The sequence below is a fragment of the Channa argus genome, chromosome 2, assembly GCF_033026475.1.
Source record: "Channa argus isolate prfri chromosome 2, Channa argus male v1.0, whole genome shotgun sequence".
Classification (NCBI taxonomy): domain Eukaryota; kingdom Metazoa; phylum Chordata; class Actinopteri; order Anabantiformes; family Channidae; genus Channa; species Channa argus.
In genome coordinates, this window is record NC_090198.1 from 1288367 (window position 1) to 1314435 (window position 26069).

Sequence of the window (26069 nt, forward strand, 5' to 3'; positions counted from 1 at the left end):
CTCACTAGTAAATTTGAAGTGCAAACCTAAGTTGGTAAACTGATACAGCAAATCAAGCATTACATAATAAGTTAATTACATTAACTTATTTATCGAAGGGGAAGTGAACATTTTACTTTACTTTTCTTTTTGTACACTCAGTAACCGTTTTTCTTTACTTCTACTAGTATTTGTAAGTATTTGTACCAGCTAAATATCCATAAAATAAATAAATAAAATGTGGAATGAGACACATTACAACAACACACATACAGCATATGCAGCACAAATATCAATAAGTTCTTGGGCCAAATCCACAAGTCCTTCTCCTGTTATTTAACAACAGGGACTTATGTCTTTGCAGCAAAAAAATTACAAACTCATCCATTAACTTTGATTTGACCTGCTGTGGTTTTTGAACTAGTAGCAAAGCTAGAGAACACAATCTGACTTTGAAAGTTTCAGCCTCGATTGAATAGAGTCTATTCATATGCTGCTGTAAGGTTCCATTCCCTGTTCTTTTGTGTAACAAATAGCCTACTTCCTGGTTATTATCATGATGATGACTAAGTCAATATTTGACATAATTTTTGCGGATTAAAAAAATTAACCGACGATAGCGTTCGTCTATGTAGCATAAAGTTTGACCCACAGGACCGGACCGAACTATACCGGAACCTGAACATGATGTCTACATTTCAGTCTGAGCCCGAATCAAAACCTTGGATACTAAAGTACTCTGTCAACTTAATTATTCACTGTCTACATCTAGCTGATATGCATACATATATATTCTATACATTTAGCAACTATGCTAAATGGTTCATAGGTAGCACTTACTGTATGTAGCACTTTTCTGCCTTAATGGCGCCAAAGTGCAACAAAATATGCCTCAGCCCTAAAACTGATTATTATCATTGACTCTGGACATCTCTAAAACTAGGAATGGCTCAAATAAAAAAATGAACTGAAAGTCATTGCTCACTGTGATAAACCCATATCAGCTGAACATTTGCGGCTCTTATAAATGAGCAAATACGGGCACATTCAGTCTTTGAATGTGTTTAATGTGCTCTGATCAAGTTATTATTAAGTCATCTGCATGTGAGTTTTATAGGATGAAGCCCTTCTGTTCAATGATTCAGATTGAAGTTAAATAGGCTATGACTTATTAACCAATTTAAACAAAATATGCCTATTATTCAGGTGGGGTGCAGATTTCGTCAGTGTGAGTCTAATTTACACTTAAAGGTCATATAAAACTGAATTCCATATTTACCATGAGGTGTAAAGGTGTCTTCGTAGGACCTTTGGCAGACATCTTCTCCCACAGTCCTCTTCTAACATAGCGTACTGTTGTCCCAGCCAACTCAAAGTCTCCTGGAAGCTCGATCTTCCAATCGCTGTTGATTGACTTTTTACTGGAGTCTTTCAGGGCTGTGAGGAAGACACAGGAGGAGTTAATATGATGCAATAATTACTTGCATGCTTAGTTTGTGATTTAGAAAATTAAATGTGGTTTGCATTGAGAAAAAAACTCATATCTGAAAAGTTGTGCAAAAATCCTAAATTCCCATTTGTGAGTTTTTCTCACAAATTACACACTTACTTGCAAGTACAGATCCTCATTTCTGCATTTTCAGATGTCAAGTTGTGCATTTCTCAATTTCGTCCTGTAGATACAAACCCTTTCACACACATTGATCTTTTTTCCATGTCTTCCTGAAGTAGGGGGCAAAAACTATAACGTGTATCAGCCAATTGCGTCGCTGCTCCTTCAACTAATCAGGGCAGCCACAGCCATATATCAAGTTTCATGATAGCTTTAGCCAACAACTTAGATGAGGCAAGTTAGCAGACTATACAGATACCAGCTAGCGTTACTGAGTTAAATAAATAAGCTCAGGATAAGCTCGATGTGTGACGAGTGGCTCAGGTGTGACTGGCCAATGGTAAATTTCTCAATCGTCAATTGTCAACCAAGACTAGTTTGATCACTAGTTTCACACTGAGACTATTCGACAGCACTAAATACGCATAGTTGATTTACAATTAAAACTTTAAGGACTGAGGAGATATCAGTTACTAATCCAAGATGTGTGGAATCATTTTTATTTAAAGGCATAACTCACACCCTACTTACTTTATGAGGATAGATTCAGACTTATTATCATGCTGAATTTCTCATGCTTCACTGATATAATCAATCCATTTGAATTTGTTTGGAATGCTCTTCTACCCCCACTCTACCCCAACCGCCTTTTTTCCATCTGTTCAACTGTTTGTACTGGTCTCAGCTGACGCAGTCCTGTTCCGTTCCTGTCTAACCCTCTTTGTGTATGTTTTGAGCAACACCATCACTTGTAGAAATAATTTATCTCTTGGAATGTGAAGGGCATGTAAGGTCTGGTAATAGGACAAGAGTCTTACCCATTTAGAACCTGTAATGCAGACATTCTAACATAATTTCTGACCGTAATGGGAGGAATATTAGTATAACTCAGGGGTCGGGAAACTTTTTGGCTGAGAGAACCATGAAAGACACATATTTTAAAATGTATTTCCGTGAGAGCCATAAAATATATTTTTAACACTGAATACAACTAAATGCATGCACTTTTAAGTAAGACCAAAAATTTAAAGTATAATAAGCCTGAATTTATTCTTTTTAATAGCGTTGTTATACTGAAGTTTACCAATAATAAATAAAATACTTCTTACCATTAATGCAACTAATCTTATCTACATCCAAAAAATCGGCAAAAAGTTCCTCAGCCACATTGAGCATGAACATTTTGGCTTTCCGTTCCTCACTATTGCCAAAGACCCAGCAAAGCCAGCCGAATTCCAGTCACCTTGCCGGGCCCATACACGGAGTTGCTGCTGACTAGCTTGCACTCTGCATATTAGCTCTAAGCATATGTTCTTCCTGCTGTCACCCGTTGGATATTTCCATGTAAATGTAGCACGGAGTGTGTCAAATATATTATATATTATATTTGACCGTTTTATCGATGAAATGTTATCAGTTGATATTAGACACCGCAGACCCTGCTCTCTCCCCAAAGGCGAGTTCCTCTGTCCATTCATGCTGAAAGGTACAGTACTCCTCATCTTTTTTCTTTTCCCCATCTTCTTTGCTCTGCATAAAATAGCTAGCTGACTATTTGATTAAAAGGGAGGAAGTTTACTTCTCGACCTCACAACGACCCACTGCATTATCCAATAAAAACAGAGCTTTGGTGTAGGACCCTCCTGTACCACGAAGGACAGCTGCGATTGGCTCCAGCCCGCAACAATAAACAAGTGCGGTAGAAAATTGATGTACGGATTAAAATTCATAAAAATGTTGTTTTTAACACTGTGATTTATGTAGTGTTTTACCTTAAAATGTCAGTGGAATTATTCAATACTAACAGTGTTAAGAAATGTCAGCTAAGATTTATCTGCGAGTCAGATGCAGTCATCAAAAGAGCCACATCTCGCCCGACTCCTGCTGGAATATAGGTTCTCCTTATATGCAGATTTCCCTTTGTTTTATCTCAGCTGCCCTGCAGCCTCCATTCATATTGTTTTATCCATTTTAGAAGAATTCTGCCCATTTTCTGGCTATAAATTAAACGTTAAAAAAACATATGCTTTCGTATTGATAAACATCTGCTATCCCATTCCTATTCATCAACCATTAAATACCTTAGTATTACTATTACCCACTCAGCAACCTCCACAGTGAAAGCTCCCAGTAATCTCAGCCATGAAAGCAGATTTCCAAGGCTTTATTTCTGTTGAAATGTTTCTGTAATTCGGGAATTGGTTTGTTCACAATTATACCTGTTTAACATATACCTGATAAATGAAACTCCTTAATCATTAGCAAGTAACACGTAAATAAACCATGTTTCTGTTTGTGTATGACAGATTTCCCCCCTAAATCTCCTTTAACTCAAATATTTGGTGGATATTTTAGGAGAAATCAGAAAACCCACCATAACGTCCATTCTAATAAGAAAAAAAATAGGATCATATCAATGCATGATAGTAGTTGTGGGTAGATACTGTAGCGCTCACTATAAAACACGTTAGTTGTCAGTTTCCTGTAAACACATGCATCTTTACCCAGAAAACTATGGGAAGGTTTGTCCTCCACAACTTTGATCCTCCTGGCTCCTGCAGGGATAACCACAGCCTCAATGTAGCCTGATTGAGAGACAGAAACACAAGGTGAAAACATATTCAGCAGTATGCAGAACAGGCTGGTGACCTTTGTGTCTGTATCAGAGATGCGCTATTCATTGCACAACTAAATCCAATCCCTCATAGCACCAAATATATAAAATATAGAGTACGTATCTCTCACAGGTTGCTCTGCTATTTTTAGTGTTAGGAGTAGTTAAACACCTCACCTCTTTTTTTTAATAGATGACCAACATTTCATGACCTCTAAAATAATAATAGTGAATCGTCTGCCCTTTAATAGCAATTTTCTACTTACCGGAACAAAGCACTTCATTCACTCGTTCATCCATTCAGACACACACTTACACGCCAATGACAGCAGAGTTCCCACTTAAGGCCTGACCCTCTTACGGTTTAGTGTCTTGCCCAACTGTGAATGGTGGATGGCAGCTCTACTTGAGTCACAGCCGCCTATTTAAAATGTAGATAAATTGAGTTTCCTGCAATGAGTTTCCCCTATTTTCATTACTATGAAGGTGTTAACCTCAGAGGCTACCAAAATCAAGTTTAACTATATGGAATTAGATCCAAAGCAATAGAAGCTAAAATATCTCAACCCAATCCTATAAGTACAGGCTGACTTCAACATGGCACGGCCACAGAACAGCAGATGTAATGTTCATATTCCAAAACTCAGTCAACGTACAAAGAAATTTGGTGCAGATCCCTTTCACCTTTCTACCAGTCTCCGACATACTGTCTGCCAATTAGCACATATTATTAAGGCCGCTGGCAGGACAATAAAGGTCATCACTACAGTTGTAGGCTCACGGTACACTGTTAGTTATCTTTTGTAGTGTTTTGACAAATATGATTTTAAAAGTATGGTTTAAATTAAATGTTATATCTGAAAATAATTATAAATGCTAAGCCAACACACAAAAAGCTTTAATGTCTGTAGTAGATACATTGAATTACATTTAACTTGCTAAAGGCAAAAGACATGACTATGGGTTCCAGGGTAGGGGTCTGCAGCCATGCAGTCACTGTCGCTGTCAATAAATCTGCAACTAAGTTCTTACTCAGTTTTGATTGTGAGTTAACTACAACCCCATTTCAAAAGAAGTTGTGACAATGTGTAAAACCTAAATAAAAACAGAATGCAATGATCTGCAAATCTCATCAACCCATACGTAGGACATTAACAACTTATCAGATGTGGAAACTGAGACATTACCATTTCATGGAAAATATCAGCTAATTTGGAATTTGATGGCAGCTACACATCTCAAAAAGGGAACACGACATTGTTTACCATTGTGTAGCATCCCGTCTTCTTTTAACAATTATCTGTAAATGTGTGGAATGTGAGGAGACCAGTTTCTAGAGTTTTAGGAGAGGAATGTTGTCCCATTCTTGTCTGATCCAGGATTCTAGATGCTCAACAGTCTTCTGACTTTGTTGCTGTTTTTTTTTAGTTTTATCATGCGCCAATTGGTCAAAGGTCTGAACTGCAGGCAGGCCAGTTCAGCACCCATACTCTTCTCCTGCGAAGTCATGCTGTTGTGATGGATGCAGTAGGTGGGTTAGCATTATTTTGTCTATGCTATCCGTGCAACACCCTGTCTCCAAGTTTACTCGTCTCATGGTTTTTGGACTTCTGACTCCTGTTCATGTGGGTTTCTGTAATCCGTGTCTTGGTCTGAAGTTTGGTTTGATTTTTTATTTTATGTGAGCTTGTTTTCTGTTTATGGGAAGTCTTTGTTTTCTGATAAATTTTTTGCCTTGTTAACAGTTTCATATTGATGCTTAGTTTCTTCCTTATCTTGTAGTGTCTGTGTGTCTTTGTTCTATTCTCGTAAGCTCATTCACTCCTTAGATTGTTGGCCTCAACCGCGTTAGTTTTATGTTCACTTCCCCAATTTAGATATTTAGTTTCTATAGCCCTGGTTTAAGTTTAGTTCCTAGATCATGGTTATCTCCTAGTTCCTGTGTTTGTGTACTTTTAAGTTCTAGCTCAACCTTTGTGTTATGTCTATTTCCCTTTCCGGTTTCTCAGTTTGCCCACTCAGGCCTTGTTCCATTTCTTTGTTTGTATGTCCATGCCCAAGTTACTTTCTGCCGCCAATAGTGTACTTCCTCAAATTGGGTCGGCTTTGTCCTTCATGATACTAGTGAATTTACGTTAGTTGTTTGTTCTTGCGTTTTCATTCTAATTGTAAATAAAGCCCTTTTTTCCATACCCCCTTCTCTCTTTGTTACACTTGGGTCCACCCCAAAAACCAATCCTGACAGGAACAGCTTTGTGTCATCAGCATGTCAGTGGTAGGAAAGGCCATGTGAACGGATGATGGAACCCAGGGATGTAGTATAGATAGACAAAAGAAGAGGACCAAGAATTTAACCCTGTGGCACAATAGTAGAGAGGCTATGAGAGTGAGAAACTTGACCCCGCAAGGATACCTTGAAGGATCCTCCCGATAGGTAAGACCAAAGCCAGGCTACAGCTGATCCAGAGATGCCCAGTCAGAGAGTGTGGACAAAAGGATCTGATGGTTCACAGTGTCAATGGCTGCAGATAGATATAGTTGGATTAAGACAGAAGACTGACCTACGGCTTTTGCAGCTCGGAGAGATTCCACAACATTCAGGAGTCCTGTTTCTGTGGAGTGACCCTTCTTGAAGCGAGACTAGTTGACATTGAGGAAGTTGTTCTTGGAAAGAATTTTGAGAGTTGACTGAAGACTGCTCGTTCCATTGTCTTGGCCAGAAATGGAAGAAGACAGACAGGATTGGTAACTCTCCACAATCAAAAGAAGGCTTCTTGAGCAGTGGGGTAATCTGGGTCTGCTTGAATGAGGTCAGAAAAGTCCCTGCTGTTAGAAATGAGTTGATGATTTGTGAAATAGCTGGCATTAGTGCGAGTGCAACAGCTTGAAGGAGAGTGGAAGGGATAAGATCAAGAGAGCAGGTGGGCGGATGGTGAGAGTGGAGGGTGGATACGTCGTCCTCAGACTCTAAAATGAGGAGAGCGATGCAGTGTTGGAAGAACTTAGCAGGATGTCATCATCTGGAGGAGAGAACTGTGAGCTGATGGCTGCCACCTTATTAGTAAAGAAGCCGGTAAAGTCGTTGGCAGTGAGAGAGGTAGATGGCGAAGGTGGAGGTGGATAGATGAGTGATTTGAAAGTGGAGAACAGCTTTCTGGTTTCCAAGGTGTTGCTGCGCTTCTCCTGGTTGTATTCAGTCTTTGCCCTGATAACAGTAAAAGATCCAAGCAGATCCTGATACTTACCAAGAGCAGATGGAGTCTTGGATTTGCGCCACTTCCTCTCAGCACTCCTGAGCGTTGTGCGTTGTTTACGGATCCAGTAGGCGAGCCACGGAATTAGAAGCTGAGGGACGCGCGGGTCTCGAAGACATGGGGCAGAGACAATCCAAACATGATGAAAGTGTATTGCAGAGGCTGTCTATGGCTGCATCGTGGATGGAGAGGTCCTGGGTTGGGGGCAGAGTTTAAGAGACCAGTGAAGAGAATTGGTCCAGGTTGAGAAACCTGAGGTTCTGGTGTAATGTTACAAGTGTGGTGGGAGAATGGGAAGGTCTAGGGATGAAAACTTGAGTTGAATGTCTTCCTGAAATCTGCAAGGCCTTCCCTGAAAGAGAACATATGGGAGCATGTTGCTCTAAAACCAGCATCGATGGTGTCTTTTTACAAACGTGTAAGCTGCGTACACTATAGGCACTAATGCCCCATACCATCAGAGATGCAGGCTTTTGAACTGTCTGGTGATAACAAGTTGGATGGTCCATCTCCTCTCTAGTCCACAGGACACTGAGTCCATGGTTTCCAAAAAGAATTTCAAATTTTGATTCATCTGACCACAGAACAGTTTTCTATTTGGCCTCAGACTATTTCAGATGAGCTTTTGCTCAGATAACACAGTATTGATTCCTCCTGATTCTCTGAATCTTTTGATAATAGTATATACTGTAGATGGTGGGATCTTCAAAGTCTTTGCAATTTTACATTGATGAACATTTTTCTGAAATTGTCCCACAATTTTTAGACAAAGTTTGTGAACCTCCTTTACATTCAAGACATTCTGCGTCTTTGACGAGCTCCTTTTATACCCAGTCATGTTACTGACCTGTTGCCAATTAACCTAATTAGTTGTCAAATGCTTTTATTGAAAAAAGGCTGGAAAAATACTTGTCCAGCCTTTTGTTGCTTCCATCAAATTCAAAATGAGCTAATATTTTCCATGAAATGGTAAAATATCTGTTTCAACATCTGATATGTTGTTTATGTTCTATTGTGAATGAAATATGGGTTGATGAGATTTGCAAATCATTGAATTCTGTTTTTATTTAGTCTTTACACATCGTTCCAAGCTTTTTGAATTGGGGTTGTAATTACTTTTAATCTTTTTAAATTGGTGCTATTTAAAAAATGAATCTAATTCCTAAACTGCTCGTCCAATACTTTCTCACCAAAACCTTAAATTAAAGCAGGCCGTGTACTTAAAGGATCAAACCCATTGTGGTTGCATATAGAGTCAAAGTGATTAAAATTCTGTCACTATCCAAATATAAACTGCATGGACGTGACTGTAATCTATAAATTACTTGCCAAAACCAGAAATACTAAGAGAGGTCAATTGGAAGTGTATTGATTTTTTTTTTTCAAACATCATACGGTCATTAGATGATGTTAGGCACTTAAACAACCAGACAAACTTTGCTTGTATAACAGGGTGTTTTATTTAACTTTGTAATTGTAGCATCTCTGTCACACCACCAGCCACCAGCCCTTTACACACATTCTATAGCCCTTTCATATTTGTTGGGCATTGTTTCAGTACAAAGCATCTCAGTCTGATAACTATAATTTGCTTTACTAATGACTTCATTTACAGTGTGAGGAGAATTATCTTACGAATAAAGTGAACATAAAGTCAGATTATGTAGCAGAAAGTGATAGAATAACACACAGAAATCACCTCAGTTACAGGAACAATAGTGTTCTCCTAACTTAATGGATAACTTTGGTCACTTAAATCAGTTTCATTTTACACAGACACCAAAACTAACAATGAATTGCTGCTGCTCACAGGTGATGTTAGTCAGACTGGATTAAATGTCTGTGCCATAGACCAGCCGTTTCCAACCTTTTATCCATGGAGCCCACCCACTTAGATCTTTGAAATGCTGAGCATCCCCAGTCCACAGTGATGAACAAGGCATATACAGGGTCATAAATTTTCTTTTTGGCCCATAAATCACACATAGATTTATGTTGAAAGCAATTTTTAACAAGTCCTGCCAAACTATTGGCAGGCAAACCTTGGGTTGACTGCCTCCTAACCTCAGAGCAGACAAATCCTTGTACATCACCTATGATCTCTGGGTTGGGGGTTTACATTAGACCCAAAGTTGGGGACCAGGGCCATAAACCTAGTCGAGAAGATTTTAGAAAATAGTGCTCCAAATTATCTGAATTGCCATAATTACTACATAAGATGTTGTGCATGTGCATAAAATTTGTTTTCTAAAAACTCTTGATAGGGCATTTTAAACAAAGAAACATGTCAAGCAGTTGGGTGATGCGTCTGTCTGGCTTATGTTTTGAATTGTTTTGGTCTACAGCAAACACAAATAACCAAATCCAGGTTAAAGTTTGCAGAGTAATAGACCTGTGAGTGAAGACAATTCAGTATTGGTTTTAAAATGTGTAGTAGGATTGTGGAAAACACAGTTAATTGAGAAGCCGTTATCTTTTTACTTTAGTCTAATTATTGTCATTTAACCATCATTCTCATTGTTTCTTATAGACAGGGAAACCGTTACAAATGAGATCTGTGAACTGAGATTGATATTAGACAAGGTTCTCTGTGATGGGACATCAAGGGATTGTGGTGGAGAAACCTGTGTGGTGAGTGTTTCTGATTCTGATTTGATGGCCATGTCAGCAGAGCAGAGATATTTGATGCCGACTTTCACCGCGGTTAAAAATCTGTGTTGTAAATGGTTAACATGATGTCTTTGGCCTTTGTAAGGTAACAATGTAATAAAACAAATAATGTCCAGAACTACAAATATCCAGATTGGAATTTAAGAAAATATTTACATAAAAGTGTCAGATGATTCAAAAAGCCAAATGTTCAATGTAAAATAAATGAGAAGCTTTGTTCTGGTGGATAATCATGCCCAACCGCCAACATGACTTCATACTTACCAACAACACACACAACATAGTTGCACAGTAGTAGGGTACAGTTGACTGTGACAGTAGGTGACAGCCAGGATTAGGTGACATCAAGCACTGACACAGTGACAGGACAACAGCAAACATTTTGTCAAATGAACACAATGGATGAAATGCAAATGACATGTAATGAATAAAGTTGTGAGTGTGAATACTACGATCCTTCACCATGACATATTTCATCACTTGCTCTTTGGCCTTTGCTTGTCATATGACAAGGACATACTCAAGACATAGTTTCAGTGGTCAGTTAATGGATCTGACTTCTTTCCTGATTTAAGAAAACTTTATAATGGCCCCAAAAGAAAAAACATATACAAAGCCAAGAACACAAACATTAAGGAAATACTCTTTCAGAACTCAGGCAACACAGAAGCTTCTCACTCCTTCACACGAGTCATAGGTGTCTTGGTGGATAAGACTCCTTACTGCACATTGTCAGCTGTCAGAGGCCGACCAGCTCTAGGCAGATTTTTATATACAGAAAGTTTTTTAATGATTTTCTTCAGAGTTGCCTGGAGAGTTATTTTGTCTCTGTGGTAGGTTTTTTGGTCAGGATTCTGCTGCATCAGTAACAGGGCATTCAGAGTTCTGTGCCAGACATCTTTCACAAGAACTTCGAAACACACTTTTTAGGTACCACTTAGCTTCACATTCTCCCAACAGAAAATACACTGATTCAACAGACCAAGTTTTGGAAGGTTCTTTTAGTTGGCTAACTGTCCTGATTCTGTTTGTGGTTTGACTGCCGGACAGGACAGACGCACACTTTTGTTTGTGGTTAACATGCACATTACATCAGACAGGCTTGTTATAAAAAATCTGTAATGCTGCTGTAACGTGTTAGTCAGTATCATTCTTTGTCTTCTGGTGCTTCCTTTACTGTTCAGTAACAGCTTCAGCTGTGCATGTATTACCACTCATGAGGACGACTCAAACCACAAACTGGTATTTACAACAGAGAAAAACAATCTCTCACACAAATGGTAGAGGGAGACAAATAATAATAAAGAATCAACTTTAAACTCAGACTCAGGGTAACTCAGATTCATGAAGCTACTTTGTGTATTTACTATTACTCAGACTCAGACACAAGCAGCAAAAGCAAAGAGGACTTAAATCATGTTTCAGATGATGGTTCAAATAGAAAGAAGTTCGTATCTAAGAGTTTTTGGGAGTCCTTGTGCCCCAAAGTGCTCAAAACTTGCTAAATGCTGCTCTACAGCAGTGGTTATCCTGCACTACCCACTGCGGATGACCCGTGTCAGGCGTGTTCAGTCCATCAAAAGGTGGAAGATACTATACGAAGTTGTGGTAGACAAAGTGAATTCATATCTTCCAGCTTCCAACTGAGCACACCTGAACAAGTTAATGAGACATGGGTAGTGCAGGGTCAGTTGGAAAATGAGCAGGGCAGGGGTCTTTGAAGACTACTTCCCTCAGTGCTAGTGTACTACCTGTAAAGTCTTTTCATATGATCCTTTCATGGTGAGGAAAAACAGCAGTTCTTCATGGGCACACATGGTATTTGCATTTCAGGAGGTTGTGTTCACGAAACAAAATTTTCTAGTTCCAGGCTGAAAGTGATCCTGCGCAGATCTGAGCCTTTGGGCAACTTGTATCGAAAATGAAAAAAACACACTGTTCACACCTCATCACCAACCAACAGCACCCAACCCTCCACCACCCTGCACATTCACCTTTGGTTAACCACAGACTGCAGTGGGCTCACCTGGGTTTACAAGCAGTAGTTGTTGTTTTTTTTATTTTCTTATTTTTTTTTAGAGAAGTAAAAGCCAAATGTTACATATATGAAGGTGATTATGTGATGTAGTAAATGCCAAAACTCTAAAGTAGCAGCAATGTACTTTATGGTCAGGATTTAGGTGTTTAAAGACAGGGATTTTACTGCAGATGCCTGTGTCCTTCTCCTCTACATTACTCCCATGTATTTTGAGCTGCACCAGTGAGAGGGAAGCAGCTTGAATGAAAGGAATACATCTCTTGCATTCCTCATGACTGAGTTAAGGGCTAATGGGTTCAAACAGCTGGTTATGTAACTCTAACCAAGCTCTAAGATTCAGACTACAAATCCAAGGGGAGCCCACTGATCTCGTCTACCTACAGTAAAGCACTACAGGCAGTCCAGGCAGTGCAAGAAACACACACACACACACACACACACACACACACGCACACGCACACGCACACACACAGTACATGCATCTTACATGAGAAACATTTGGGGACAGCTCTGGGTTTAGTCAGCACACAGGTTGATACCCTCTTACACTGCTTAGTGGTGACTGGAGGACAAAACAAGGAGGTGGAGGGGAGGTCACATGTCCTGTGGACCAAACAAGTATGTGCCTGCATATGTGCAAACACACAACATACACACAGAGAAGCTCCAAGTTCCTGTTATTTTCTCCTCTGCTGAATCACTTGATGATATGATGAAGATAGTGGAGGCTGAGCGTTTCAAAGTCATGGTTAATTACTTAACAGTGTCCATGTGCTTTGTCAAACTAACCCACGACATGATATTTCTTTTAGATGGTTTTTAAGATAAGTGAGAATACATTGGACTCCATTAAAAAAAGTGTAACTACAACTGAATTGTGATAGAAGATGTTTTTGCGTAGCAGAAATACCACTGTCAGAAACATACAGCAATCTAGCAATGAGAAGCTACTGTTGGACTGGGATGGGGCGTTTTCAGTCCGTCTTATTGATGGACCCTTATGTTTCCCACCACTACAGAGGAATTTTTGGCTCTTCAATCAAGCAATCAATATTTATTGTCCCTAAAGTGAACATTTGCCATGAACACAGGTAAATAAAATCCTAAAATATAATCCTAAGTAGCTACAAGTTTGTATTTGGTTGTTTGCAAATACAATCAAGATTACAAATGTTTAAAGACATTTGTGTCTCAGTGGCCACTACTGATGTATAACAATCTACACACAGTACACAGTCAGGGTTTAGAAATATGTTAATTTAAATTCTTGTATACAGTTCTTTAAAATGTCAGATTGTTAGATGCATGTGCAGAGATTGCCAGAAACACTTCAACAACATAACATTCACTTGCATGGTCGGAAAGTATTTTGTCACTTCCAGGTCCACAAATACCTGCTGTGCTTAGGGACAGGTACAAATCTCAGATGTTCAACTATTTAAGTTATTTCCAATGACATAAAATTGCTCATCACTCCCTCACTGGATTTAAATACGCATTTCAATGTGAAATATTTTGATCCTTGATGCAAGGATTTCATCTTTTACTGTATATGTCTTAGGGTGTTTTTCCTTGCACTCTTTGACATTGACATTATTGTAAACATGTAAAGTTTTCATTCAAAGCACAAAGGTTGACCCTGGTAAAGTAGTAGATACTTTTTATCTCAGGTCGTCATTTGTTGCACTTGGGGATCAGGCTTCGCTTACTTTTATGTTTCAGACCTTTGAAATGAATCTCTATACAAAAGGAAACCTGGGATTTTCAAAGTAAAGGACAATTACATTGTCACTGCCATAACATTTAGCAAAATATTGGTTTGTAGATTTGCTCTTGAGTGTGTCACTCGAAAAATACTAATGTGACGCAAATGCAAGCTGCAATTTCAGTCTTGATACTAACATGAAACATTGAGAGGAGGTTAACTGTTCTGTTTGAGTTGGTTTCTTCTAAAACAAATACCATCTTAACAAAGATCTTGCATGGAGAGTGGATTTAATCAGATATTGGGGCTACACCAATTTGAGCTCTTTAGACTTATTGAGGCTGCTGGGCAGGGGTTGCAACCAAAGAGGTTGCATCCCCAAGTACCCTATAAGATGTAGTCTCAATCTCACGCACTGAGGGTTGCTCCATAGCAAGGTAAAGCACAGTTCTACTTGTGACCCTGGGCAATTTCTGGAGAAATCCGAGTCCTAGGGAAACACTGAGGAAATCGCATTCAGGTATCCACTAACACCAGCCACAGCAGTGGACCATGGTGCAATGATGCAGACAGCCTGTACCAGATGCCTCAACTATTGCCAGACCTTAGCATAACAATACCCACTTACAATCAGGGAATTTTTGATCAGGATCTGTCCTTTAACTCACATATAAAACAAATCTCTAGAACAGCCTTCTTCCACCTACGGAACATTGCCAAAATTAGGAGCATCCTGTCTCAAAGTGATGCAGAAAAACTGGTCCATGCATTTGTTACTTCTAGGTTGTACTACTGTAATTCCCTACTTTCAGGATGCCCCAGTAACTAAAGAGCCTTCAATTAATCCAAAATGCTGCAGCAAGAGTGCTGACTGGAACTAGCAGGAGAGATCATATTTCACCTTCACTAGCTTCTCTCCATTGGCTTCCCATTAAATCTAGAATAGAATTTAAAACCCTTCTTCTTACATATAAAGCTCTGAATGGTCAGGCTCCATCATATATAGAAGACCTCATAGCACCATATCATCCCAGGTGGGAAATAGGCCTCTCTACCATGTGCACACATGATAAGCTGACCCATGCAAAATTAAGTCTTCTTCTGGCCAATAAAAAATGTTTTTGGTTAACAATTTTTATTTCAGAAACATTGCACATTAGTCCACCCCACTGTTTATGTGCCAGTGTTAATTACCAAGGTGGCCAAGGTGATACCAACATGTTATAGTCATAGATGTCTTTTTTTTTTTTTTTACTATTTGACACTGAAAAACAGTCAGCTCTGTATAGATGTACACTGAAAAATGCTCAGCTGGCTGACAATTGCTATTTTGGCTTCCACTATATGAACAGCTCTGTTGGATTTTCACATTCTGTCACTGTCCATTTGTCAGCACTAGGAAATATTCTGTGGCCTGTCCAAAAATTGACACGAAAAAATACTTGATTTGGACTTCGCCAAATGACTTGTGCCAAATGACTAAATATAAATCTATCATATATGTGCCCCCTTGGCTTGCTGTTAACTACTGACACGATAAACACTTCCATGTTTACACTCAGCTGTTGATCATGACAGCAGAGGAATTGCTTGCTTTGTTAATTTCCTTTTCATTTTGCTTGTTTTTTCATAATGAATGAGAGGCAGAGTAACCTGCCAACTGAATCTGACAGTGCCAGCTCTTGTGATTTTCCTTTCACCTATTACAGTGCAAAGGAGGCAGCATGCCAGCCCACACAGTGCAATCTCTTTTCTGTCTTTTTCTGTGTGGTGTTGCGGATGACCTTTCCGTTTTACGTGTGGTTTTTCTAAAATAAAACCCAAAAAAACCCAGTGCTTTGGTGAGTGAGAGGGGATTCAGAACACCAGGGCTGGATTAAATCCGCTCTGTCTATCTGCTCTATCAGCATAGTTGCCAAAAGGTTAGAAGCTTTTAGTGTTTATGCAAAACCAACTGGAGTTTAGCATTGCTTAGTGCTAAGGTCTCTGTTTACACAGAGCCACATGCCATTGTGACAACTGAAGACCTGAAGTACATAGCTACTGTACATGTGAGCAGTCACAACCCCCGGCAGCTGCCACTAGTCTCCCCACGGGTCAAATGCAGAGATCAAACCTGATGTAAATGTACTTAATGATGACAGTAAAACTTCTCTCTTCTGAAAATAGTAAAAGAGGAAAAAGATACTCAAATGATAGAAACTAATTGCTCATCTTTTAGTTGTTAATAAAATGAATGGTACCAGTGATACAGTACCACCTGTATGTAGCAGTCATTTGTGATAAAACGTCACTGACACAACACAATCACAACGTTCTTTTCCTCAGTTTTCTTCCTTTTTCCTGTTAAAGCAGGCTCTTTCTGTCACATGTCAAAGCGTCCTTGAGCAAGTCACTGAACCCCAACTTAGTTGCTCTCAGTGAGTGTTGGCCAGTAAAATGGGTGAATAAAAAGCAGCGTAAAGTGCTTTGGGTACCAGTAAGGTAAAAGTAATTTACCACTTTACCACCTGTCACACCCCCACTTCCACAGGAGCTGTACTTCATCAGGACTAAAGGGGAAGAAATGTATTTATGGGAAACCAGTGTTAAAAAATACATTTAGAGACTTCAGCTACTACGGCCTTTCTTCCTGTCCTTCACTCATATAATGTCTGCTGCCTTGAAGTGACACACTGTCTTCACTGCTGAAAGAGCTGGAAACATGCATGTTGAACAGCTGTTGTTGTCCAAAAGGCAAAAAGAACTGTAAAATAATACATGTTTAGTAGGCTGCCCACCTTTGCCCCTCCGTACATCTCACCCTGCACAGCATACATTCGTGGATTTGGGTGATAAAATATTCTCTAAACCTTGTATTATGTGATATGTGTTTGTCTGGCCATTTGTGCACATGCATCTAACAATTTGTAAATACATTTTGAAAGAACTGCACACAGAAAATGTCTTTTACACACATATAAAGCCTTTTTTTCCCTAAATGTCAAATTTAGGCAAAACACTATGAGGCGACTGTGGCACAGGAGGTAGAGCAGTATAGGGTTTTTAGTTCGATCCCCAGCTCCTCCTGTGACACGACAAAGTGTCCTTGAGCAAGACACTGAACCCCCAACTTAGTTGCTCCCGGTGAGTGTTGGCTGCTATGCTCCATCGGTGTGTGAGTCTGTGTGCGATTGTGAATGGGTGAATGAGAAGCAGTGTAAAGCGGATTGAGTGCCCTGACAGACCTCTGCATTTATGGCCTTGAGCAGGAGAAGACACTGTTTCTACTTGCAGCAGTGCTGTGGTTGCCTGGAGATGATCAAAGCAGGGTGGCAGGGGCTGGACCCTATCCCAGCTGTCACTGGGCGAAGGGCAGGGTACACCCTGGACAGGTCTCCAGTCTATCTAGAGACATACACAGACAGACAACCATTCACACTCACATTCACACCTACGGGCAATTTAGAGTCACCAATTAACCTGCATGCATGTCTTGAAACTGGAGTTTGTTGTATCCAACATGTTTAATTCTATTGAGATGTGTCATATAAAACGTAAGCAGCACAGTCCAACGAGTCAGCTCATCCATTGTAAACCAGGCTCGCCAACAGTGGTATCTTAAGCTACAAGGAATCCTGCTGCATAGCCTGTGCACTCAATCTCTAAGAGGAAATTAATGCTTTGGCACTGTGGTCTCCAAGGCATGAAGGTCATCATTCATCAGTGTGGATTGGCATATTGTTCACTGAGCCATGGAGCAATAGCATTCTGTCCGGAATCCCTCTAATCAATGGCTCCACCTTAAGTTACGGGATTCAATATATCTTCTCATCAATCATCCTTCAATAGATCTTCATATGTAGAACTGAACTTTCCTTTACCTTCTCTAACCTTAAACGCTTTTTTTTTTTTAGATTTGTCCTTTAATGTCTACAAGCTGGCTGATGTTTCCTTGCTCAAAATCTTGTATATCTCTGACGCTCGGAGTCAATGTGTGATGCATCTCAGGTTTTTTAACCTGTGTTCTACTTAGATGACATTCTTAAAAGGTGAGCGATTGCATGTAATTTCAACTTCCCTATGCTGCTGATAGTTTAGTAATGAGGTAATTTGACCCAGATATTCGATTTCTTTTTAATAGAAATGCAGCATCAACTAAATCAGCACAGGCATAAGATTTCTTTATGCCTGTAGATACTGAAACACACACACTCACCCATTCCTTTGGTGTGGTTGAAGTCTCCTCTCACTATCTTACAAGTGCGCCCATCTCCATTACAAATGCCACAGCGGTCCTCTTTAGCCGGAGAGCCGATAATGCCATCACAGCCAATTTTCTGTGACAAGAAAATAATTACTTACAGCTGTTCAGAGGGTTGATGAGTTGTAACATATATTGCATTTGTATGTGTGTGTACAGATGTGATTATTTGGAAAAAGGTGTTATAAAAAAAAGGTGTTTACCCTCCAGGATGACCTGAGCTTTTACGCTTAGGTCATCCTGGTCTTATATGTATTTCAGTAAGCTGGTAATTGAAACCATCGACTTAGTACTAATATTCTTTAGTAATAATACAAGGTTCTGAATTGACATTAATGTATCCATAAGAGCGTAGCTAGCAGGTTGTTCTGCAATTGGTTACAATTTTTCGCCAATAATGCAATGGATTTACTCCGTGCCCCTGTAGAAAAGACTTAATTTTGAAGGAACGGCAATATCCTATAAACCATAAATCAATTTTTCTACTCTATTTTAGTCATAGCTATGTGAGTAAGTGTACGCAGTTCAGGAATGGAATCAGCCCCTTGGAAGTTTATGCCTTGGATTTTATTACATGACTAAATCCTGGTCAATTTAATTTGGCTTTTTTTTCCTTTAACAAATATGATCGGACTCTTTTATGTCAAAGGGAAAGATCTCCTCAAAGTAATCTTTATATTAATGGAAAATTCTAAACTGAAAATAAGTGATTGCATAAAGATTCACTCCTTTTAAAGTAACTTACCTAACTCATTTCCAGTGCAGCCAATTGTATACAAAACCACGAAGTAAGTGAGATGGAGCTCACCTGAGTGTTTAAAGGATTGTAGTATAAATACACCTTAATATGGAAGGTTCAGTTACTGCTGAATTATTATCCTGACTAAAATCTACACTATAAAGACAAGAGATACTTTAATAATCTTAGTGAAAAGATGATTGAAAAGCAGAAGTCATGAGGGGCGGGAACTTTCCCTATTCAATAAAAATCTCTTGGAAAACAGTAATTTATCATTAAATAATGGAAAAAATATGCCACATGTAAATCTGCCTAGAGCTGGAAATTTCAAATAACCGAGTGACCATGCAAGGAGGACACAATTCAGGAAGGACACCACAGCCTCTTTTACACGTGCAAAGGAATCTTGAGATTCTCTGGACATTATCTCATGAGACCAAAGTTGAGCTTTTGTGCCGTTAGAGTAAACACAATGACCAGTAAAAACCCTGAATTTCAGTGGCTGACACTTGTAACTCCGAGGGGAAAAATTCCAAGGTGAGTGACTGTTTTCTGTACCCCACTGTACCAGTATGTAGGCTGAAAAAAGGGGCTGACCATGGGAGTCCCACATTTTCTTAGGTTAAGAAAGAGTCAAAGAAAGATGTTAAATGTTAGGAGTCAAGACACCACCATGTTCTTCAGGTACATTCAGCATTAATATGTAATCTTACTTAAGTGCTGTGGGCACCAAACCAACCATGAAAATGTCCTTGCATTAGGATATTTTTAAGGGTTAATAATTGGTTTTAGATTTGTGTAAGCATGCGGGTTGAGGTTAGGCATTTAGATGTGACAGCTAATGCTTAGGTATGGGGCTAGGGAACGCACAACATCTGTGTCCTCACAGTGATAGAAAGACCTGTGCATGTGCATGTGAGTGTGTGTGTGTGTGTTTGTGAGAGACTAGACAAATTCTTTGTCTGAATTAGCAACATGCTTCTGGCCTAAAATACATGACGCTCAAAGGACTGAAACTTTTTTTTCAACACCAGGAATTTAAACCAGAATTTAAGACATGCACAAAGAGTGTAAGACAAAGTAATGCGTGGTGCACTCTGTGCTGGATCCGAGGGCCGTTTGGGGGCTTCTGCAGCCAAGTCAGACGTCCAGGGCCAGCCTCCAGCCAGACAAAGTCTATTTTCATAGCTTCACTGAATATATTTCCCCTCTCCTTTTCCTGTCTGCTTGTTTTCTTTTCTTTCCCTCTTCTTGGCAGTATTACCATTGCATGCCTGAGTCACGCATGCCACGCTTAAAAAACCAAGCCCTGTCTTTGTCCCTCTTGAACTTCAGTTCTGTATCTACTTCATTTTCTTTGTCTGTCTCACTCTCAAACTTCCCCCACAGAGTTTCCTCTGCATATAGTCATCATGATGTATAAAAACGTGTGTTAATAGTTACTTGAAATTTGTTTTCTCCATTGCCTGGATACACCTGTAATAACTGAAACTGTAACAGTAAGTTAGTGTTTTTTTTACACAGATTTTCATTTATCTACTTTGTAAGGGGATGAAATATTCCAAGCACTTGTATATAAAATCAACCTTAACACTTAGCCATGCTCTTTTTCTAGGGGTGTGACTAGAATTTTTTAAATATAGGCCCAGAGTGGGCCACACAATTAAAGCCATGTTTTGTGGAAATAATACATTGTTTAATATTAAAATAACTGCAAAAAGCCATATACAATAAAACATCACAGGTTTTCAGGACAGATTTATGCTCTTTTTCTCTCACAGTGATGGAAATATAAACCAGATATAAACTAATCCCTTTATTGTTTTCATGTCAACATTTGGATAAGATCTATCAGCTATACTTTCATGTATTAGATGTATGTAATAAATGTATATGGGTAAATAATTGGGTTTGCACAAAAAATGACTCACTGAAATATGCTTTGATTTGCAGACAGTCAAATTTTATTGATGACTTGCTGACTTTTTGGCAGGAATAATGCGCTCATTTGAACGAGTTTTAATACTTTCGTATAACATATAATAACATTCGTGTTGCTCAGAGAAGCTGTTGGTCAAAGATTTTTTAAAAGTCATTTACACTTTTAATCTTCCATATTTGCATAGTGTCTGATCCCATAGGAGAACATGTCGTAACACATGGTTTTACTGTCTTTAACCCTGAAGTCTGTGATGCTGTGTTTTCAGACCGTATGTCTGTTGTATTTGACAGGCCCCTCCCCTGTCATGTGCTTCAATCACGTGCTCCTGCACAACACTGTCCCATTATTAACTCCTCCACTGCTGCTCAGTTCTCTGCTTCTCTCAGTCATAACTCAGTAATTAGCCCAACTAGTTCCCTGTGCTTTGATTCAGATGTAGATGCATTATCCACACGCTTTAATTCAACCTGTCAAACTCTGTTGGACACTGTGGCTCTGCTGAAAACAGATATGACCCCTTGTTAAATGATGCTGCACGTGCTGCCAGGTGCAAGAAAGACAAGTTAAAGTGTCTTTCCATATGTTAAGGCAGGTTGGCATTTTCATCATGTTTTATTTAAAACCATAAACTCTGTTATTATTGTCCCTTAATCAACCTAACTGAACTCTCCTGAAGTTTGTGAAAACTTAATTAGCTTTTTTATTAATAAGGTTGTGAGCACTAGGACTAGCACATTATTTGTGATGTCAGCATACTATTCATCATTAATAGAAGAAAACAAGAACAACCCCTGGTTTCTGTTCAGCACTGTAGCCAGGCTGACTAAGAGCCATAGTTCTGTTGAGCCTAGTTTTCCCTTAACTCTGAGCAGCAATGACTTCATGACCTTCTTTATGAATAAAATTGTAGCTATTAGAGAACGAATTCACCAGATCCTCCCCCCAAATATTATAGATAGATCTTCATGTACAGCAGTGCTAGAATCATGGATAAGGCCCCACTCCCTGTTAGACTGCTTTTTACCCATAGATCTCTCTGAGCTAACTTCAATTATTACCTCATCTAAACCAACAACCTGTCTGCTAGACCCTATTCCAACTAAGCTGCTCAAGGAAGCTTTACCCTTAACAGATACGTTCATATTAGATATCATCAATCTATCTTTAGAAACAGGCTATGTACCACAGGCCTATAAGGTAGCTGTAATTAAACCATTACTTAAAAAACCCTGTCTTGACCCAGGTGTTTTAGCCAATTACAGACCAATATCTAATCTCCCCTTTATTTCTAAAATATTTGAAAAAGTAGTCGCAAAACAATTATGTGATCACCTTCATAGGAATAATTTGTATGAAGAGTTTCAGTCAGGATTTAGAGTTCATCATAGTACAGAAACAGCACTAGTAAAAGTCACCAACGATCTTCTCATGGCCTCAGATACTGGACTCATCTCTATACTTGTTCTGTTAGATCTTAGTGCTGCATTTGATACCATTGATCATAACATTTTATTACAGAGACTGGAACATGAAATTGGAATTACAGGAACTGCACTAGGTTGGTTTAAATCTTATCTATCTGATAGATTTCAATTTGTTCATGCTAATGATGAATCCTCCATGCACACAAAGGTTAGCTATGGAGTTCCACAAGGCTCTGTGTTAGGACCAATACTTTTTACTTTATATATGTCTCCTTTAGGCAACATTATTAGAAAACACTCCATAAATTTCCACTGTTATGCTGATGATACCCAGCTATATCTATATATGGAACCAGATGAAAATAATCAGTTAATAAAGCTTCTGTGAGGGAAATTTCAAAATCTAGGTAACACTGTTTCACTGTTTTCACACTTCTGGCAGACCCACTATCAAACCTGCTTACACCAGTGCCTCCTCACCTTTTGCTCCCCAGCAAGACATCATGTCTCTGGCCACACAAAGAAGTGTGTTAGGTAGATATTAACTATAAAACTACCTACACCTGAACATTTGCTTCCCAGAAGGGAGCCCACAGGAACCAGCACAAATCATCAATCTCAAGGACTTAAAAGACAATGAAGACAAAAGGACAAAGTAACATGAACTTGTTAATTAAGACTCCTGACCACATTGTATGAAGGTTGATTTGCATTGACTCATCCCTTTGTTCTTTGTGTGAACCCAGCTGTTGAGTTGTATGTATAAAAGGCTGAACAACCTGCACATCTTGGTCAATCAGATTGGCCCACTCTAGAGTGTAGCTCTGTTCTGCTCTGCATGTTTCTCTATTTGCTGATTAAATTCACCGTTATCATTCAATTGTAAGTTGCCTTTTTGCCTCCTAACTTGCCTTACAGTTTTTGCCACGACAGCTTCAAACATGCCTACAAGACATAAAGGCCTGGATGTCCCACAAATTTTTACTTTTAAACTCAGACAAAACTGAAGTCATAGTATTTGGGCTCAAAAATCTCAGAGATATGATGTCCAACCATATTGTTACTCTAGATGGCATAAGTCTGGCCTCCAGTACTACTGCAAGGAACCTTGGAGTTATTTTTGATCAGGATCTGTCCTTTAACTCACATATAAAACAAATCTCTAGAACCTTCTTCCACCTAAGGAACATTGCCAAAATTAGGAGCATCCTGCATCAAAGTGATGCCGAAAAACTGGTCCATGTATTTGTTACCTCTAGGTTGGACTACTGTAATTCTCTACTTTCAGGATGCCCCAGTAACTCCCTAAAGAGCCTGCAATTAATCCAAAATGCTGCAGCAAGAGTGCTGACTGGATCTAGCAAGAGAGATTATATTTCACCTTCACTAGCTTCTCTCCATTGGCTTCCCATTAAATGTAGAATAGAATTTAAAACCCTGCTTCTTACATATAAAGCTCTGAATGGTCAGGCTCCATCATATATAGAAGACCTCATAGCACCACATCATCCCAGTAGACCACTTCGCTCTCAGAATGCAGGCCTACTTGTGGTTCCCAGAATTTCCAAAAGTAGAATGGGAGGTAGAGCCTTTAGCTATCAAGCTCCTCTCTTGTGGAACCAGCTCCCAGTTCAGATTCAGGAAGCAGACACCCTCTCTACTTTTAAGTCTAGGCTTAAAACCTTCCTTTTTAATAAAGCATATAGTTAGTTATAGTTATGCTGCCATAGGCTTAGACTGCTGGGGGACCCACCCCCCAATGCACTGAGCTCCTTTCCTCCTCTTGACCATCTCTCCTCTCCTCTCATCAATTGAGCAATTGTCACCACTGTATGTCATTAACTCTGTATGTTCTCTCCCGTAGTTGTCTTTGTCCTCCTCTGTCCCCCTCTCTCTGTCCCTTTCTGCAGGTGTCCCCCAGCTTTGAAGCTGTGTGTCTTCCAGCGTGAAGCTACTGGTCCTACCAATCTGCCCGATGTTTTGTTGTTGCTTTTTGTTGCTCTGTTCTTTTCTCTCTCCCCTTTCCACTCACCCCAACCGGTCGAGGCAGATGGCCGTCCACCCTGAGCCTGGTTCTGCTGGAGGTTTAAAGGGAGTTTTTCCTCTCCACTGTTGCCTATGGCTTGCTCCAGGGGGAATTGTTGGGTTCTCTTTATATATCTTTATAATCTTGACTTTATTCTGTAAAGTGCCCTGAGATGACTTTGTTGTGAATTGGCGCTATATAAATAAAGTTGAATTGAAAAAAGTTGAATTGAAGTATGATTAAATGATTGCATTTCACTCTTAGCATTTTACATAGGTATAATGACAACTTGTACTCAGTGTACTTTCGAAGGATGTTTAAAATGTTGTTCAAACTTTGTCTCATATACACGTTTTGTCTTGAAGTGTTTGCAGAACTGCTCCAAGGTCAGTTACTGTCTAACAGCAGACCATCTGTCTAACAGCAGACCATCCCACACTGTAGTGACCCAGAGTCAGTCCATGCTCACAGGTGCTTATCAAAGTGCTGAAAAGGGAAAAGGTTTCCATAAAAGGAGAAAAGTGCTGGGAGCAGTAGCCTGAGGGTGAAGAATGTTCTGCCCAGCAACAGAAGGTTATAAAACTAATGTGTGATGTATGAAGTTTAGAACTGCATAGGATGGAGAATTGAAACTCTGTCGATGTTCTTCTCTCTTGGAAGATAATAAAACCCTAAAAGACGTCCTGGATGTTGAAGCTTCTTTACTGATTACACTTGAGGTGTCTTCCATCGTAACTTCCATGGTAAACCAGGGAAGTAAGTAGCCTTGGACCTCGCAGGGTCCGATTGATGATTATGAAAACCAAGTATGGTGACATTTATTAGGGGAAAAGGCACCAAGTTAATTGTCTCTCCTTTGACTTCTAAGTTTGCCAAGACCCGGTCACAGGTTATTACAGGGCAGAGCAGTTCAGGACAGGTCCAAAAGTAGAATTGCTTGCCTTACTGGAAGTGTGGCAAGAAATTCGCACACTCGGACTAAGTCCTAGGAATTGAGTGATGGTGAGAGAATGGAGAATTAAGAGGGCAAACAGGCAGCAGAGAAAACAGAAGATTAAAAGTATGGTGACAAAAGTCTTAAATGTTTGAAACTTTTGATTGAGTATTTTGGTTTTTCCCAAGGAGGTTGCTTTAATAAAAATAAGCTAACAACATTAGAGGAATAGAACGTTAAATCAAGAAAAGAAAGTGAAGGCTAAAAAGAGAGTCACAAAAAGACAAACAGATGTGTAACTTACATAATGGTAAATATGTAAAAAAAGAAAAAAAAAACCTAACAACTGAACCACACAGAACAGATAATGCTTCAGTAGTAAACACACACCACCACTATAAATCCAGTGTATCCTCTCTGTATTCATAGATCACGGTAACTGGATGCTGGCTTGGACTCCAACCCGTCAGTGCTGCCACAACCACCACTGCCTCATTTGTGACCACATCTTAGAAGGGGAAAGATAGAAGGAAAAGAATATGGTCGAAGTGGCCCAGACAGTCTTTAATACAGTCTTCATATGACAGAGGTCGCGGAGGAAAAGGATACTGTGGACGATGGAGAGGCAGAGGACGAGAAGTTGGATGTGGCTGACGTTCAGTAGCTGCAGATGGACACCACACAAGTGGGCAAAGGGGACACTGTGCAAAGGACTGTTCCTCTGGGATTGAGGAGGACATAGACCCAGAGATTGTCCTGAGAAGTCATTACCAGTGTCAAACTGATAGGAGGAGGAAAAGCTAGTGTCCCAAGGACAGTTGCTGGTGACTGACCAAAAGGAGGGAGGTGATGGACACTGACACGCTGCAATGAAGAAATGCTCGCTCAG

The 26069-nt window shown here is 39.6% G+C and overlaps 1 protein-coding gene across 2 annotated transcripts in view; it reads right to left on the reverse strand.

Moving 5' to 3' along the window:
- adamts17 (ADAM metallopeptidase with thrombospondin type 1 motif, 17) overlaps nt 1-26069 on the reverse strand; it is a 117635-nt gene that overhangs the window by 19147 nt on the left and 72419 nt on the right. The window contains exons 15-18 of one of the 2 annotated variants that reach the window (XM_067493814.1): nt 18071-18191; nt 12655-12729; nt 4096-4176; nt 1259-1416 (exon numbers count right to left, since the gene is read on the reverse strand). In XM_067493814.1, coding sequence (XP_067349915.1) covers nt 1259-1416; nt 4096-4176; nt 12655-12729; nt 18071-18191 — 435 coding nt within the window. The remainder of the gene's footprint in view (nt 1-1258; nt 1417-4095; nt 4177-12654; nt 12730-18070; nt 18192-26069) is intronic. The other variant, XM_067493821.1, reaches the window with a different exon arrangement.